This window comes from Camarhynchus parvulus, chromosome 7 (genome assembly GCF_901933205.1).
Source record: "Camarhynchus parvulus chromosome 7, STF_HiC, whole genome shotgun sequence".
NCBI classification, from domain to species: domain Eukaryota; kingdom Metazoa; phylum Chordata; class Aves; order Passeriformes; family Thraupidae; genus Camarhynchus; species Camarhynchus parvulus.
In genome coordinates, this window is record NC_044577.1 from 2,453,604 (window position 1) to 2,470,208 (window position 16,605).

Consider the following 16,605-nt stretch of genomic DNA (forward strand, 5'->3'; position numbering starts at 1 on the left):
CCCTGACAGCTCCAGACCCCTTCAGTGCCTTGCTGGCTCAGGAAGGGGTTCCCTGGGGACACCCAGCTGCTGTTTACTCCTGACTCTCACATTTCCCAAAAAAACCCCAAAACCCAGCCCCATGCCTGGCCCACCCAGCCCAGACCCCCTCTAACCCAAACCAGTCTATGACTCTGGCAGAAGCATGGGTTAGTTGCACCTATACAATACACATAAAAATACATATAAACAAATATATATTTGTGTAAATACATAACCCCCCCTCAATCTCCTCACCTTCATGAAAAATTCAGTTTATTTTCCTGAACTGTGAGGTGATGAGATCTAGGATCCCCCCCCCTCCCCTCCCCATGAGCACAAACCAATGCTCAGACCTTCTTGTACAATATTTAACAGTATCCAAACTTTATTATTCTGCTCATCTCCTCCAGCCAAGCAACAATACAGGGAAGGGGTGAGACAGGATTGTTCTGGGAGGCAGGGCTGGCTCTGTGCTCACAGGGCTGCTGGTTAAACCTGGACACAGCTTTCCCTGGGTGCCCTGAGCAGCACCCAGCTTTGCCCTGCCCTGGACACAGCAGCAGCAGCAGCTTCCCAGCCTGAGTGAGGAGCTATCCATGGTGACAGCCCAGGAAATGGGGACTGTGACCCCTCCTCGTGCTGACAGCACCAGGGTGCCTCTACAGCAAGAACCATTTTGTTACAGCAACCTGGTTGAGTTTTTGACTCAAGAACAAGAGAATCCTTCTAATGCCATAAGCAAAATCCAGATGTGTTTTCCAACCTTGCTATTTCTGTGAGTGTTTTACCCCCTACCTTTGCTGATATTTCTGTTTTGGCAGCAAAGATCTCTCACTGTAGGTGCCTGCTTAAAAAACTGAGCTGATCCATGTTTCCCTGGGAATGCTGTCTCCAGGTGAAGCTCTTTTCCTACATGCCAATCCCTGCATTTCATTCCCTGCTTCCCCAGGCCTCCAGCAACAGCTACAGGAGCTGCTAAAGCTGCAAAGGAAAAGGCACAGGGAAAACTCAACACAAAAGTTTCAGGCTTACAGTTTGTACCCCAGCTCTGCTGTGCTCTTGAGGGAGATTGGTGTCATTTCCTGCAGCATCTGCAGCAGAGGAACAGCAGGAGAGAATGAAAGGGGAATAAAACCCCAACAGTCAACGCCCAAGTGTCACACACACACTTGCTCTACATGAAACCACACAAATACTTATTTCCTAGTTTGTAAAAGCTCAGCTGGGCTCCATCAGCTCCTCTGTGTGATCCCAATCCTGGAGGATGCCCAGGGAGCTGTGGCTCCAGGACTGAAGCCTCTCCTGCAGGCTCCCAGTGCCACCCAGCTCCTTACAGAAAAGGCACCTGCAGCATCACATCCTCCCAAATCAAGAAAGCCAAAGTGTGCACGAGTGGGGGGAATGTGTTGTGGTTCCAGCTGTGTCCTTCCCTTCAGTGCAGGAATCCTGAGAACACAATTAGGTGCTCTCCAGGTAATGGTGCCTGAATTTACCTTTATCAGAGCAAACAGCTTCTGATGCTCCCTCACCACATCCAGACTGGAAAGCCAAAGGCAGATTTCTTTTTTAAAAAATCTCCCTTCCATTAATTTTTTCACAGAAATATATAATATATATATTTTATATATTTATATATATAATTTTACTAATACTAAACATGTACTTAAGTTACATATTAGCTTGTATTTCTTTTAACTATTTCACACAATGAATAGAAACAAAAAACCAAAGAAAAACCCGTAGCCCAAACAGGGCCTGAAATTAACCATGTAAAAATTCCAAACTGTGACAAAAACATACTTACATTAAACAGCATCAAGAACTTCAATACCAGAAGTAGAATCTCATTTTGCACTTCCACTCTGGCAAGCTCTAAGCCTCAGCTGAGTGATTCTCAGAAAAAGCTCATTTTGTTTTTTCTGCTCATCAAAGGCAACAGTTTAGTGATTTGGTTCACAGGAGACCATTTATTGCCAACTCGAAGTGTTCCAAAAACATGCCACCTTTTCTGCTTGGGCTGTTTGGGTTTGCTTTTTTCCTCCCCCCCCCCCACCCTAGATTAGGCAAGAGTTTTAAAAAAAAGTGTAATTACAATTTCAATAGTGACTTCTTTTAACTTCTCAAGCATATCTCATCAACAGGATATACAGTACAGTTCAGAAGAGTAAACATTTGTAAAAGGAAGCAGACAACTTTTTCAACCAAGACACAAATTCTTGCTGTATTTATGCTGAACTCTCCTTTGAACATGGACAGGTTATGAAGTTAGTTTTCTTCTTCAGAACAACATGGACACAGGACTGGTACAAGCCAGGCTGCTTTGGCTGCTGCTGAGGTTAAGGACAGCTCTGGAGCCGTGGTCCTGCCATCCATCCATCCCCTTCATCATCTGGCGTAGCGCTTAATGTAATCTTCCACTTTATTCCGAAAGTCCTCCTGCAGGGAAGCACAGCTCTGTTACCCAGGCACAGCAGGGATGGGCTCACAGGGAAATGTGCCACTGGCAGGAACCCTGAATCCTTACAATGAGTGCTCCACAGCAATGGAATCAAGGGGACACTGGGGAATCAAGTGGGAAAAATCTGCCATCACCAGCTACAGCTTAGGGGCATGTAAGAGCCTGAATGAGGGATGTGGGACTCCAAGGGCTCTCCAAAATGCAGTTTATTCCATCTAAGAGGTTACAGCAGTCCAGGGTTGTGGGTGACAGAGCCTGTGCCTACAGCTGTCAGCTCCAGCTGCAGGCAGGCCTGGAGACCCTTTGGTTTTGGTTACATTGCATTATATACTGTTCTTTGCTGAGCATCTTAATACAGCAGAACCAATCTATACCTTAACAATTACCTATAGCCTATCATAACTACTGTAATTACCATATTCATGTTACTGTTCTCCAATCACTAAAAGTTTTAGTACATTACAGTTTAAGCTAGAAGTTGTTTTTCAGTTTTCTTGCAGTGGAAAATTCTGAGACCTTTTTTCTACTTGCCACATTTGCTGACTTGTTTGCCTGTGCTATCTTTCTGCTTGGTAAGAACATCTTCTTGTTTGAGGTGGGTTTATCCTTTGCTAACACACCCTTTGCCTCCTTGGTTATCCAGTAAGACTGGTTCAGCAATTCTTTTCTTCTATATCAAAACTTGCTTTCATTTCTATTCCTTCTTCAGATTTTACATTCAAAAATCTTTCTGCTAAGCACACACATCTGTGAGACTTTCTTGTCAAACTTTCACCCTTCCCAACAGGTGCACACACACTGCCTGCTATTCCATAACCTCTGTATCCAGGGAAAACCACAGAGATGCTGAGCAAGAAGAAATTCTGACATGGTGTGATCCCTGGGCAAGCAGGGATGCCAGGCAGACACCACATTCCTGGCATGTTATTCTGTGCCATTCACATTCTCTGATAAAATCCCTTTGCCCAGGATTTCGCTCCTGGGAAGCTGAGGAGCCTCAGAGAAAAGGAAAACAATTCTTCTCTCATTTGCTTCTCCTGTGTTGTGCTCACATGTGGAATGTGTCTGGAGATTGTTTACCCACAGGTGATTGTTCCATTGGATTCTGCTGGGAGCTGTTTTCACTCTTTGGCCAATCAGGGCTAAGCTGTGTCAGGACTCTGGAGAGAGTCAGGAGTTTTCATTATTATCTTTTAGCATTCAGTAAGTGTCCTTTCTGTATTCTTTAGTATAGTATAGTATTCTTTAATATAATATACTATTACAAAGTAATAAATTAGCCTTCTGAGAACATGGAGTCAGATGCATCATTCCTGCCTTCATCAGGATGCAAATACAATATTATTCTCACAGGCTGGTATTAAATATGTTCCACCCAAACACACTGAGGGGCCTGTGCTCCAGAGTGCATTCTGCTGGATTTCCTGCTCCCATTTTTGTGTGCTGCTGGAATATGAAGCAGGAAAACCTGGGAAATGTATGTACTCACATCTGTTAAAAAAGAAAACAACTGAAAAAACAATGCATGCAGTAGATGAGGAGGTTTTGAACACTGTCCTGGTACACTGCAGATGCCTGGAAGAGCAGAGGCCATGGAAGCACTGAAATCCTCTGCCCAACGTTTTGCTTTACTACAAAATCCCACTGCCATGACCTGTGGGATCACAGCAAGGCAGAGTCCTGCTTCAGACAATGTCAGCTCCAGGTTTACATGAAATGATGCCTTTCAAACACATGCCAAGTGTTCTGGCACAGACCACCCAGAGCTGGACATCAGGGCACACCAGGAAGGGGCACTAATATGACCTTTTTCCCCGAATCAAGCTTCAAACACATCAATATTTCCCTGGCTCCAACACCACGCTTCAAACACTTTAGATCAGCTCCCCTTGTGAAGGTTTGGGTTTCTGCTGCTGAGTGAAAGGATAAAGGTTATCCCATGGTTAAAATCCAAAAGGATCAAAGAAAACCTATGATCCATGAGAAACTCTGTGGTTTCACTTTTCAGCTGATCAGGTTGCATCACAGACGTCCATAAAAGTGCAAAGTGCTTGGAATCTCAACAGAGTTTAAAATGCAGTTTAAGGCCAGAAATCCTGTTACAAGCAGGGCTGCAGAAATCCCCCTCCTCCTCAGGAACAGGCTGCCTGCTCTTCTGGGTTGGAAGAGCAGCTATTTGGGTCCAATATGGCACCTGCTAAAGGCAATAATGTGTGTAGTGACTTTGTCACTCTGCTGCAAGCACACCCATTTCCACACTCATCCAACTGGCATGCTGTGTTTAAAAAATGCTGTATTTTAAAAGCTAATGCCATCTTCAGCTGCAATAAAACTCCCAAACCCAGGCAATTCCAACCCATAGATGCAGGTGGAAACTGAACTCACTGAGGGCTTCTTGCACATTGTTTCCTGCGGGAAATGGATTTGTAGAGAACTCTCAAAGCCTGACAGAAGGCTCACTTATCTGTATGTAAACTTTGAGATATGGAATGCTGACTTAGAAATGCCATGGAATAGGACAGACATTGCTGAGAGAGAAATGGAACGAGAAACAAGTTTCAAAAAGTGACCTTGCAAAGAAGAATGGATACCTGGGAGAAACAGAACTATGAAAGATGCATTGTAGTGGGAGCCATGAGGGGTAATTTTAGATGATTGGCTTTAAGGTATCTGCAGCATGGTGTGGCTAAAGCTGATAGGCCAAGAAACACTTACAGTGTATTGTAATTAGGAAATAGTTGGCTTCTGATTGTGATAACATGAATTATAGCATCTGTATTGTCTCACCCTTCTCATGAAACTGAAAATGGAATAAAAGTTTTTAAACGCCTCTCAGTTGCCCCATTTCTGGTCAGAAAAGGGCATAATCCAAGAATTTCCCACTCCTAGTGTTTCTCCAAAAGATGGATGACTACAAGGAGCTGAGCCCAGGGCTGGGAAACACCCCTGGACACACACACAGAGCTGTACAAAGTCCAAGAGCAGGGCAGTGCAGGCAGCTCAGAGCACCCTTGGCCTTCCCCTCTGTCCCTTTATGAGTTGTTACACAGGGAAATGGGCTCTCAGCAGGGCCTGCAGAGAAGCAGGAGCTCAGTAAGGAAGGCAGAAGGCTCCAGAAAGGCTCCCTGTCACTCCCAGGGAGCTGATGGTGTTGGCAGGATGCATTCACAGGGTGCTCTCTGGGTGTGAACAGGAGGGGCTCAGCCCAGAGCTGCAATGTTCCATCCTCACCTGCCATATGGCTCAGCACCTCCTCATTAATGGGGGGCACTTCTCTCTGGGCACAGCTGCTTATGTGCAACACTGAATAATCAGAAGCAAAAAAAATTCAGCAGAGCAGGATGTACCCTGCATTATAAAGAGGCAAAATGCTGCTAGAAATGAGAAGGGAAAGGAGGATTCGTAACATCCCTTCAAGGATGTAACATGTCCCACAGAAAGTGCCCTCTGTGTTTAAACAAAGATGTTTTGTTTGTACAAAGAGGTTTCATAAATAACCATTACATGAATAAACATATCAAATAAACAGGACAGGGGACAATGATTTTAAAGGGATAAAGAGAAGGTTTCATTTCAGTGAAAACTTCCTGCACAGAAGAGAAGCACAGCTGCAAAAAGGAAACCCTGGCACCACCAGCCCCTCACAGTGCAAGGAGCTTGAGTGGATGGAAAAGATGAAAAATGAATTTTCCAAAAATGGCATCCTGCAGCAATGGAAGGAGAGCCTCCAAAAAGACAGCATCATTCAGAACTCTCCAAGTCATTTTAGAAACCCTTCATGGACACAAGGTATCTGGTTTTGATGCTGTCTTCAGGCTAAAATAGCTCCAAAGCCAAACTGGACACAAGATCTCAGGTGATTTTTAAAGGTTGGTTATAACTTATGGGGCTTTTGGCTTTGTTATTTTGAAGACAGATGCAGCAAGAGCCAAACTTTCACGACTGGCCACAGATGTGGTCAAAGTACTAAAAAGCATCTGCTGTAAATCCACACTGGGAATGGTCAGAGAGGCTGTGTACAAGGGCCTGGAGTGACAGGGAAAGGAAAGAATGGCTCCAAACTGACAAAAAATAGGTTTAAATTGGGTATTAGGAAGAAATTCTTCCCTGTGAGGGTGGGCAGGCCCTGGCACAGGGTGCCCAGAGCAGCTGTGGCTGCCCCTGGATCCCTGGAAGTGCCCAAGGCCAGGTTGGACAGGGCTTGGAGCAGCCTGGGATAGTGGAAGGTGTCCCTGCCCATGGCAGGGTGGGATGGGATGAGCTTTAGGGTCCCTTCCAACCCAAACCATTCTGGGGTTTTGTGATTGTATTTTAAAGCACTTGGAGAGGATCTGTGGAGCCTCAACCCCAGAAGGTAATTCCATGGTACCCTTTCAAGAGGCATGGTGAAACACACACTCAAGAACCAGGCACCGTTTCAAATACTAACATTTGACCTGATTTGGCAGCTCTGGGAGAGGAGACTTCATTTCTTCAACTGTTTATACTGCACCAAGTTATGCTTATTAACTGCTTGTCTTTTATTAAGCTTTTAATTTGTAATTTGCTCTGTTATCCAAAGCAAACACAATATTTTGGTGACAGCTACCAGAGAAGCCTGGAAAAGTTCTGATGGAAACTTTCCCTCGGGAATCTTCTTTATTTATTTAAAACAAAGTATGTATAAGGATTCCCAGAAATAAAATTTTAAAAATAGGTATTAAAAAAAAACAACCCAAAGCAGATTTAGCTCATTTATTATCCTTAACATACCCACTACTGGTACTTCACACCCTGCACTGTTTGGCCAGTCCCTGTGCAGTTTAACACACTGTCCCCTCACTGTGACTACAACCATGATACTGTGATGAACTTTCTGATCTACCTCCACATCCTTTAGATCCACAATCCTCTAAAACTCCAATGGAGCCAGAAAAGGATCACAGATAATTGCTCCTGCCCTTCCCACTTCTGTGCTAGTAATCATAATAGTAGTAATTATTTTTTTCTAAAGCAGCTCTATTTTAACAGAACATTATCTCAACCCAGCATTTATGACCAAGGTTAAATTCCAAACAACCTCTGCTAGGGCCTGACTTGTGCTTCTGAAGTGATCAGCAAAGGGGGTTCTGAGCAGCAGTAAAATGGCATTCATTACTCAGCCAAGGCTTTAGGATTTAATAACCAGGCAGATCTACCCATTAGCCCTATGAATTATACTGAAAGCCACCTTTTTTTTCTTTCCCCCTTGCAGAAACAATAAGTACTCACACCCATCAACCCCCACACATCCCCTCCCATTTAAAGAGCTGAATGAAACCTTTGAGTAGTGCAGAAATCTCAAGTATGAGATGGTTTTCTTACAATTCTTGTTCCTGCCTTGCTCTCATTTCTCTCTCATTATTTTATTTCACTCAGTCTCTACATGACTATAAAGAGTAAAGAGTTTTCCAAGCTCTGTAATTAAATTTTAGTTCTCTGAAGAAAGAGAAGAGTGGGGGGTGAAAAACCTACACAAAGGAATCTCCCACGAGCCCTCTGCTTAGCAGGTGCATCACATCCATTTCCATGGATCCCAATTGTGATTTTAAAATTCTGTGATCCCAACCTCAGATTTTAAAATTCTCCTAGACACCAAGCCATTGTCATTTGGCAAAATGATGAGGAAATGCTTTAGCAGATTTCTTAGTAGCCAAGTCATAAGGTGGGGAGAAAAAGGTGAATTTTTGACTGCAGGGGAAAAAAAACCAACCAAAACCAGAACACACCACTGCAGCTATTTGGAAAAGAGCAGCATTGTGAGGAAGAAGAGAAACACTAAGGTTTGGACTTTTTATTTTTTATTTTTTCTAGTATCTGCACACAGAGGTAGGTTACAGAATTGGTATGGGAAGAACTGACCTGCCTGCCAGGACAGAGAGAAGTGCAGATACCTTCCACAGACACAGCACTTCACTGACACACTGAACACATTTGCACATTTGTTTGAGATTTCACATCTTAAGCAGGAACCATTTCCCTCATGCTTCCACAAATTTTCTGCTGTCTGCCACTGCAGAAAGATAAAGGGAGAGAAGGACTCTCTCCCTTTATGAGATAAATACACCTAAATCCTGTTTGTGCAAAGGCAAGAGAATTGAGCCACATGAAGAGAGCCAAGCAGCTTCCCAAAAGAAATTGTGCCCTGGATAAGATGCAATGTGAGCCCAAAACCCCCTGGGGCTGGATGGAGAGGGAGGACAGGTCTCTTATTGCCATTTAACATTTCACCTGGGCTGCTGAAAACAGAGAAAATGGGAATGAACCAGGGAGCAGAGGCTGCTGGTGCCTTGGTGCCTGAGGTCAGGAGCCTCCTCTGCTCCTCCAGGGCTGGCCCAGGCTGTGGCAAAGGGTTACACAAAAGGAAAATTACCTGAATTATCCCAATTCCTCTGAGGTCAGCCTCCTGTGAGCTGCAAACACACTTCCACCCATGAAGATGCCCCTCACTGCCAAGAGAGGCTCTGTCCCTGGGCTGCAGGATCTGCTGATGAATCACAAGCCCAGAGGAAATGGGAGCAGCCTGGCTCTGGCCAGAGGTTCTGCAAGTCCTGCTCTGCTCCAGGCAGATGATGTTCAAACCAACCTGACAGGGCAGGTGAGGCTCCCAGAGCTCAGAGTCCCTGGGAACAGCCCTGCCATATGTTCCCTTTCAAAAGCCATGGATGTTCCTGAAGGATGCAAAGCAAAGACTCAGTTCAAGCCACTCAGTGCCTGAAGCATCTAAAACAAAAGCTTTAAAACATCTGCATTTCTTCCACATTACCTCAGCAAATCAAACCATCTGCAAAAGCTTAATCAACTTTGCTGAACCTGAGAGAGGCTCCATCCATAATCAAAGTGCTATGGAAGGTGGGGAATGGTTGCTATAAATACTTGCAGCATTAGAGAAGTAATGGTTCTCCTATTTACATCTGTTAGCACAATTAGCAGCTGTGCTGTTGCTCATTTGCACATGCCATTTAATGCACTTTGTGCTGCTGGGAGAAGCTTTCAAAGGCTGCTACAAGGACACAGAACATAAAATAGGGAGGCAATCCAAGAAAAACCCCAGTGCAGCTCTGTAAATGCAGAAATGCTGCAGAAAAACAAAGATGTGTTCTGCTGTGGCTGCCAGGGTTTCAGTGAGAACAACAAACACCAAACAGGGAGCTTGGGGGAGCAGAGGAAGTGAAGGATTTACTGCAATAAATATGGAGATAAATAAATGCAATGACTCACAGGGAGAATTGTTATGAAAAGATGTTTTTGGACTGGGATGGAACTGTTGTTCTTAATAAGCCATTAAGCTGTAATCAGAGAGTAATAAAAACCCCACAACAAAAGTTAAACAGTTTCCAAAAAAACCACATCAAGCTTGAAAGCCTTTTGGGACTACATTCTTTTCCAGTGTGGTAAAAGCTTGGAAAGCTGAGGTTAGCCAGAGGTAAAGATCTACTTCAGTTCTTCAGATACACCTTGTGGGTGCATTTAATTAAAAGAAATCTTCAGTGTTTCATAACCCCTCTAGAAGAAATCTGGGAAGAGTTACTTGATTCAGCAGCCAGGAATAAATCTGAGTTTCTTATTTCACCTGAAGAAGGTTAAAAGCACCATCACACTTTCCTCGCTGCAGTTTTGTACTGTTATAAATAAAAAGCAGTGTTCACACAGGTATTTGGAAATAGGAAGAGAGATTTCAGGATGTCAAGGGCTGGTGCAGGGCTATCCATTTAAACCAGGGGATGGGGTTAAGTGGGAAACCTCATGCTAGACCAAGGACAGAGAGATCCCAGCCCAGAGGAACCAAGCACAGCAAGGATGAGACTGTGCTAATTTAAGCAACAGCATTGACTCAAATATTCTACAATGCAAACAACACAAAAAATGAGGTCCTGGCAAAGGCAGCTTGGAGCAAGCATGGTGAGAGCCAGCTCTGTTTGTGTCCCTGTCATGACCAGGATGAACAGCCCTTCTGCTCTCCACCCTTCCCCAAGAGCCTTCAACAAGAGTTTCTGACAAAGTCTGACACCGAACAGGCTGAAAATAAAAACTTTAATTTGCATCCTACATTCTTGGACCTAGACCAGAAATCAAAAGCCTGAGAAGTTCCTGGTTTTAAACCAGTATTTTTTTACAGTTTCTGTGGGTATGGAAGTACTTGTATCACTCCAAACTGTTTTCTGACACAGCCTTGGATCTCACCATAAACTCTCAGGAACTTCCCTCTTTTCACTGTAATTTCTCACTAGGAAAGACTGTGACCTCCCAAACTTCACATCAGAGTAATTCCAAAATCGTGTGGAGGAGTTGAAAATGAGAAATCCAGTCAGAAGATGAACTGAAAACAACTAAAAATGGTAAGAGGTAATCCAAGGAGATGTTATGAAAAGCAGAGCAGAATGCAGGCAAGCAGAGCAGCTAGTGTGACAAAAGTCCATAATTTTACAATGATTTATATAATGTCACTCTTTCTGTATGCCTTGAGAATTAATAATTCACAACTAAGAAGCAGTACTTCAAAGCCCTGACCTCAATTCTTCAGCAATTTTAACAGCATATCTTGCTCCAGTGTTGGGAATAAGAGCCAGCAGCAATTAAAATGAAAAAAATCAGAGTTGCACAAAATCCCCTAAAAATTCATATATGCAGCACTAATTACTTCAGATGTGGCTAAACAGGGAAGAGGAAAAAAGACAACAGCAAGTAAAAACATGTGGTCAGTAGGAAGCAATGGAACACCCCGTGGTGTTTGAATAAAGCCTCGCTTCTTGTGCAGGAGTCTGGAGCCCCTGCAGCCAGGGATTGCCTAGCACAGGCAAGAAAGGGCTTTAGCATGCAAAGACAGCACAATGTGACTGCTCACAGATGTGCAGACTCTCAGCACCGCTCCCTGGCACTCTCCACCCCCTCAGCCTGGGCTCTGCTCTGAGCTGGGTGTGCCACAGAGCCCACCTGGAGCTTTCCTGAGCTCTCTCCAGCCCAGCCCCTCTGTGCTGCTGTCAGTTTTGGTGACAGAACAGCTACAGAACTGATGTAAAGGCTCTGCTGCTCTCTCAGATCTGATGGGAACCCAAGTGAGTGTTTAAAAGCTCTGGGGATTGATGGGGAGGCTGGCATGAGGGACAGGTGAGTGGCATCACTGCATGAGCCTCGTTCTTCTGCCAAACACAAACACTACAAAGCAAAGCAATTGCCAAAGGTTCACTTCAGAGGAGCTCCAGGACAGAGCAGTGGGGGAATGAACCTGCTCAAAGGCTGAGCTCAGTGGGCCATGAGCAGTGGCAGAATCACTGCCATCCCCAGAGGTGACTCTGTAAAATTCCTCCTGGAAATGTCTCAAGGATGAAGTGCTGGAAAAGCTACAGAGCAAACACCCCCTCTAATGTGATTCAGAATCATTTCACTTGGTTCTGCTGGTCATGAGCAAGAGAACAAAGAAATGTTTCTAGCACGTCCTTTAACTTGCATTCCATTAAAATGTAAGATTATTTCCATGGAACCTGACAGCTGCCTTGCCAAGTTTTCCAGAGGCTCCTTACTTTCATCATTACCCATAATTTTATATTTCTTCAAATTATTCTGCTGCTGTTACAAGACTATCAGACTGACAGACTCCAACTTTCATCAGAGAAGTGAAAGGATAGAAAACAGAAAAGCTTTAAAAGCAACAGTGGCACTGGGCTGACACATCTGTCCACAGCACAGTGATGCACCAAACACAGGAACATTTTGTTAAATCTTTGTTAAATCTTCATAGTTTTTAGTCTTGGGGTATGGAGGAGAAAAACATCAGGCTTGTCAACTCAGTATCTCCTTGACCCTCAGCTCCACAGAAGTCCTTCTGTTCTACACCTAGTTGCTATTATCTTGTACTTCAGTATGTTCAAGAGCACACTGTTTAGTTTATAATATATGGAGGGATTCCCCTCCTTCCCCTAGGCAATTACATTTCTACAGTCTAGGAAACTTGAATCAAAAATTTACTTTAAACCTGAAGTGCCCTGCAGTTCTGAATCTCTCCCCACTCAAAATAATTGGCTTTAATCACATTAAATTGACTGCTTCTAGGGCTAAGGCAGAAACTTCCTTTTCCTTTTCACCTATTTCAGCAGCTATCTGCACTATAATGCCTTGTTCAGGATATTACCACCCTGATGACAGCCTTTGCTTCTCTTTTGATAAAGATGGCCACAGACTTTAATCCCACATGAGAGAAAATTTCCCTTCAGCCCAGGAATTATAGCTGGGACTGCCAGCAGAACACAGGAAACAGATCATGGATGAGTGGCCACTCATCCTAAGCCACTGCCAGCCATGAAGAGCAACTCTCCCTTGAGCAGCACAAGGAGAAGGGTTTAAAAACCCTCTTTTTGTCAGTGTCAGAGTTTCCCAGGAGAGGGTGGCTTAGAGCTCCTTGCCAAACACTCTTTACTCTCTTTAGCACAAGGCTGGAGGGTTGAAGTTTCCAAGATGTAAGAGAGAAAAGCCCTGGGATGAGTCTCAGCTGCGAGTGCAGCCCAGCACTGATTCAAGCCACAGGCCAACCTCAGTTCTGACAACCAGAGAAAAGAATTTATTTTGCAGGCAGACAAAAAGAATAAAAAGTAGAATGTCAAGATATAAAAACTGGTTCCTTCTTCCCCTGTACATTTTAGCTTATCTGGGCAATGGGAACCTTTGGCACCTGTGAGCACAAAGGGCAGCACAGCAGAGCAAAGTGGTCTGGATTTATTCCTTCAAAAGTGATTCTGTCAGAGCACAGATAAATCAGGTGAGAGAGAGGCTGTCTGTGTAGGAACATCACAGCAAGGAAAGGATAAGGAACAGAATGCAATTTAAATGCCAGGCTGTTAATCCAGGACTAAGATGATCCAAATGAATGCCCAGCCTCCCACTGCTCCATTGTCCTACCCTGGGTGAATCATTTCCCTCTCCACAGCACTCCAATTCTCATCAGCAAACTTCCAAAGCACCACAACAGCTCTCCAGCCTTGAAATTTAGTTTGGTTTCCCAGCACTGCAATTTGTGGACATCAGAGCCTATTCTGTTCACACAAAAATAAGTGTCAAGCCTATAAATTCTGGAGTAAACCAACATTAACCACTTCATGATACCGAAAATAAAACAGCCACCTATTTTGGTTTAAAGCTGTTTTTCAGTTTATAACAAAAATATAGAAATTAAATCACTTACAGTGACTACTGAACACTGCAAGGAAAATCAGGACAAGGTGAAAAGCTTGCAGCCAATGAAGAAAAAACCCCAAATCTGCAGTGGTAAAACATCAATTTTCATTCCTGATGAAGAAAGTAAGACTCTTAAACCAAAGGATCGGCTTTTTGGCTACCTGTTAAATCTTTCAGTGTTACCTACGTATTGAAACTTTGCAGGCAGACATCTGTGAGTTTTCAGAGAGTACGAAAAACAGAATATTTCAAATTCACCCAGTTTACTGGTAAGACCTGGTTTATTCTCTCCTGTATTAAATGAAATCCCCATTTCTTTTTCCAGAGGGATTTCAGCCCAGGGGTTCACATGCTCAATGCCACTGAAGCATCCAAAGCAGCTGTTGTTTTCTGCAGCAAGCCCTGGAAGGGCTGGGCGAGTTAAAAGGCTGGTTTGGAGTTGAGGGTTATGTGAACAGCCCACCAGGGTTAGATGGTGCAGGAATCTGAGAACCCCAGCTCCAGAGCTCACATTTCACTGCTGGGGAGAACACACCCCAACAGGCTCCTCTGGCCAGCAGCACCAGTGATACTTGTTTCTGTTGCTGCAGCTGAATAAAACACAATAAAAGCAATTGCCCAGTCCTGCAGGATAAAAATCTCTGTAATCCAAGCACTCAGAATGCCTGACCAGGAGTTCTGCCTCATTACAGGAGGGCTCATGTGATAAGCACCATCCTTCTGCCACTCCCAGATGAGGGGATGCTGGATTAAAGGGCTCTGAACACATTGGGCTGGTCAATTGTTCCTGCAGAACTTGGACTAAGGCTGATTTTTTTCCCAGTGCTAAGACAAAATCTGCCAAAATAAAGGTGGCTGCTTCATCCCTGGAAGTGTCCAAGGCCAGGCTGGACAGGGTTTGGAGCAGCCTGGGACAGAGGAAGGTGTCCCATGGCAAGAGGTGGCACTGGATGGTCTGGAGGGTTCCTTCCAAACCCCGCCACTCTGTGACTCACATGGAAATCAATTTGGAGCTTACATGCTAAATGTTTTACTACTGAAATAAAGATCTTTCAAGAGAGCAGGAAAAAAAAAAAAAAAAACATTTTGGCTTGGTAGCTTTGTTACTGAATTATTCACACTCATGACAAGGCAGGCAGGACATGATGACAAGCTGAATTTTCACACAGGTTCCTTTCAAGTCTGCCAACACAGGCAGGAGTCCATGGAAAAGCCCCAGTCCCTGACAACACCTCACTTGGCAGCTGGAACCAATCCCCTTCTCTCCTGTCACTTTGTCAGAATGAATGCAGCCTTAACCCAGGCAACCACCAGCACAGTGCCAGAAATAAATTCCAGAAAATCTTTTTTATTTCCCACTTCTTTATGCCACGCTCAAGAGGTCAAACTTTGATACTTTGGTTTTTTAACCCCTCAAAAATAACCCAGCTCAATCTGTTCATGCCTTATGAGCACCTTGCACACCCAGTACATTGCTCCTCCAGCACCAGCTCAAACACAATAATAATAAAATACTTTTAAAGACTAGATTCAAGGAAATGTTTTTGAAGTATTTTCTCTGTTCTAAAGCAAATTTTCCAGCTGCCTTGAGTCATCACTAAACTTCTGACATTTGAGCTTAAAAAATGGCAACTGTAATTATCAGAACTCTTCATGTATCACTGTCACTGTTTGAATACAGAACTTTACAGGGATATGTTTGGAGAAAAATTCCAGCTGGCTGTGATGGGAAACCATTGGCAAGGGTGAAAAGCCTGACAAAGAGAACTGGGCTAAAAATAATGAGTGAATGAAATAAATGAGCATTATTTCTTAAAAATTCCTTAGGGAAGGCATTAGAGAAAGCAGTTTGCCATTAAAATCCCTTGGAGTGCATTCCCTGGCTGCAATCCAATAAAGAAACATTCAGATAGAAACATGATATCAGCTTGGCTCATAGAGGTATTTCACTTTTGAGCCACCCATGTGCTCTGAATACTTTGCAAAACTAAAGCATTTCAAATTTCTGTTTCTTCAGGGACCACTACTCATCACAGAACACAGATTATCCACAATTATCTGGAAAATAAAATGCCTGTTTAGAGCTCTTTCCAATGCTTTTTACCACGAATAACATCTCCTCTGAAATGCACAGTGACAGGATGCAGCATCCACAGCCCATAAAATTTTGGTCATTATACTTCATATTCTCTAAGTGTTTTATATAAAAATGTCTTTTAGAGAATCTTGGACAATTTTGGTGACTGCTATCCAAACAAGATGTTTTGCACCCAAATTGGCCAACAATTACTACAGATCAGTGGGTAATACTTCTAATTCCCAGACAGATTTAACCTCAAGGAATTAAGCCAAAAATAAACTGGAAAAAAAATCTCAGAATCTAAGCAGTTTGGAGGTAAGGAACTGGCAAGGAAAAGACCTGATGTCTTCTGAACAGGAAGAATCCCTGCAGGAGCTAAACATTCAAATATGCCTTTGACATAAAAATTATAAAGATAGAGCAGGTATAATAGAGAAACAAAGAAACTAATGTAAGATCACTTAAATAAATCACTTTAAACCAGAAGACGTGAGGAAGAAATACAGAAAATGAATACTTTCTTCCCAAACTTCCAAGTTGAATTTTATTTTGTGTTAGTTTGCCTGCTTAGAGGATCCTGTGGCACACTGGCATTTATAGCATGCTTTTCATTCAGATGTATCAAAGACCATTTCAAAGAGACTGATCTCCTGAGATAGGAAATTACATTAACAGAGGAAAACTAACTTCAACAACATCATCAATGATGAGATAAAACAGAATCCAAATTTCAAAGTATTATTTAGTTTCAAATGCTTCTCTTCAGCTATAGAGAAAAATGGAATTTGAAGGAAGGCTTAAATCTAAATGTAATTATGCCCTTATTATGTATGAGCACAGAAATAAAAAGCCAGGAGGA

At 43.3% G+C, this 16,605-nt stretch overlaps 1 protein-coding gene across 1 annotated transcript in view; it reads right to left on the bottom strand.

Annotated features, from left to right (window-relative positions):
• Window positions 1–1,624: 1,624 nt before the first annotated feature.
• Window positions 1,625–16,605, bottom strand: part of UBE2F (ubiquitin conjugating enzyme E2 F (putative)) — a 61,506-nt gene continuing 46,525 nt past the window's right edge. Inside the window, exon 10 of the mRNA XM_030952142.1 lies at window positions 1,625–2,457. Within this exon, the coding sequence (XP_030808002.1) occupies window positions 2,407–2,457 (51 nt within the window). The 3' untranslated portion in view covers window positions 1,625–2,406. The remainder of the gene's footprint in view (window positions 2,458–16,605) is intronic.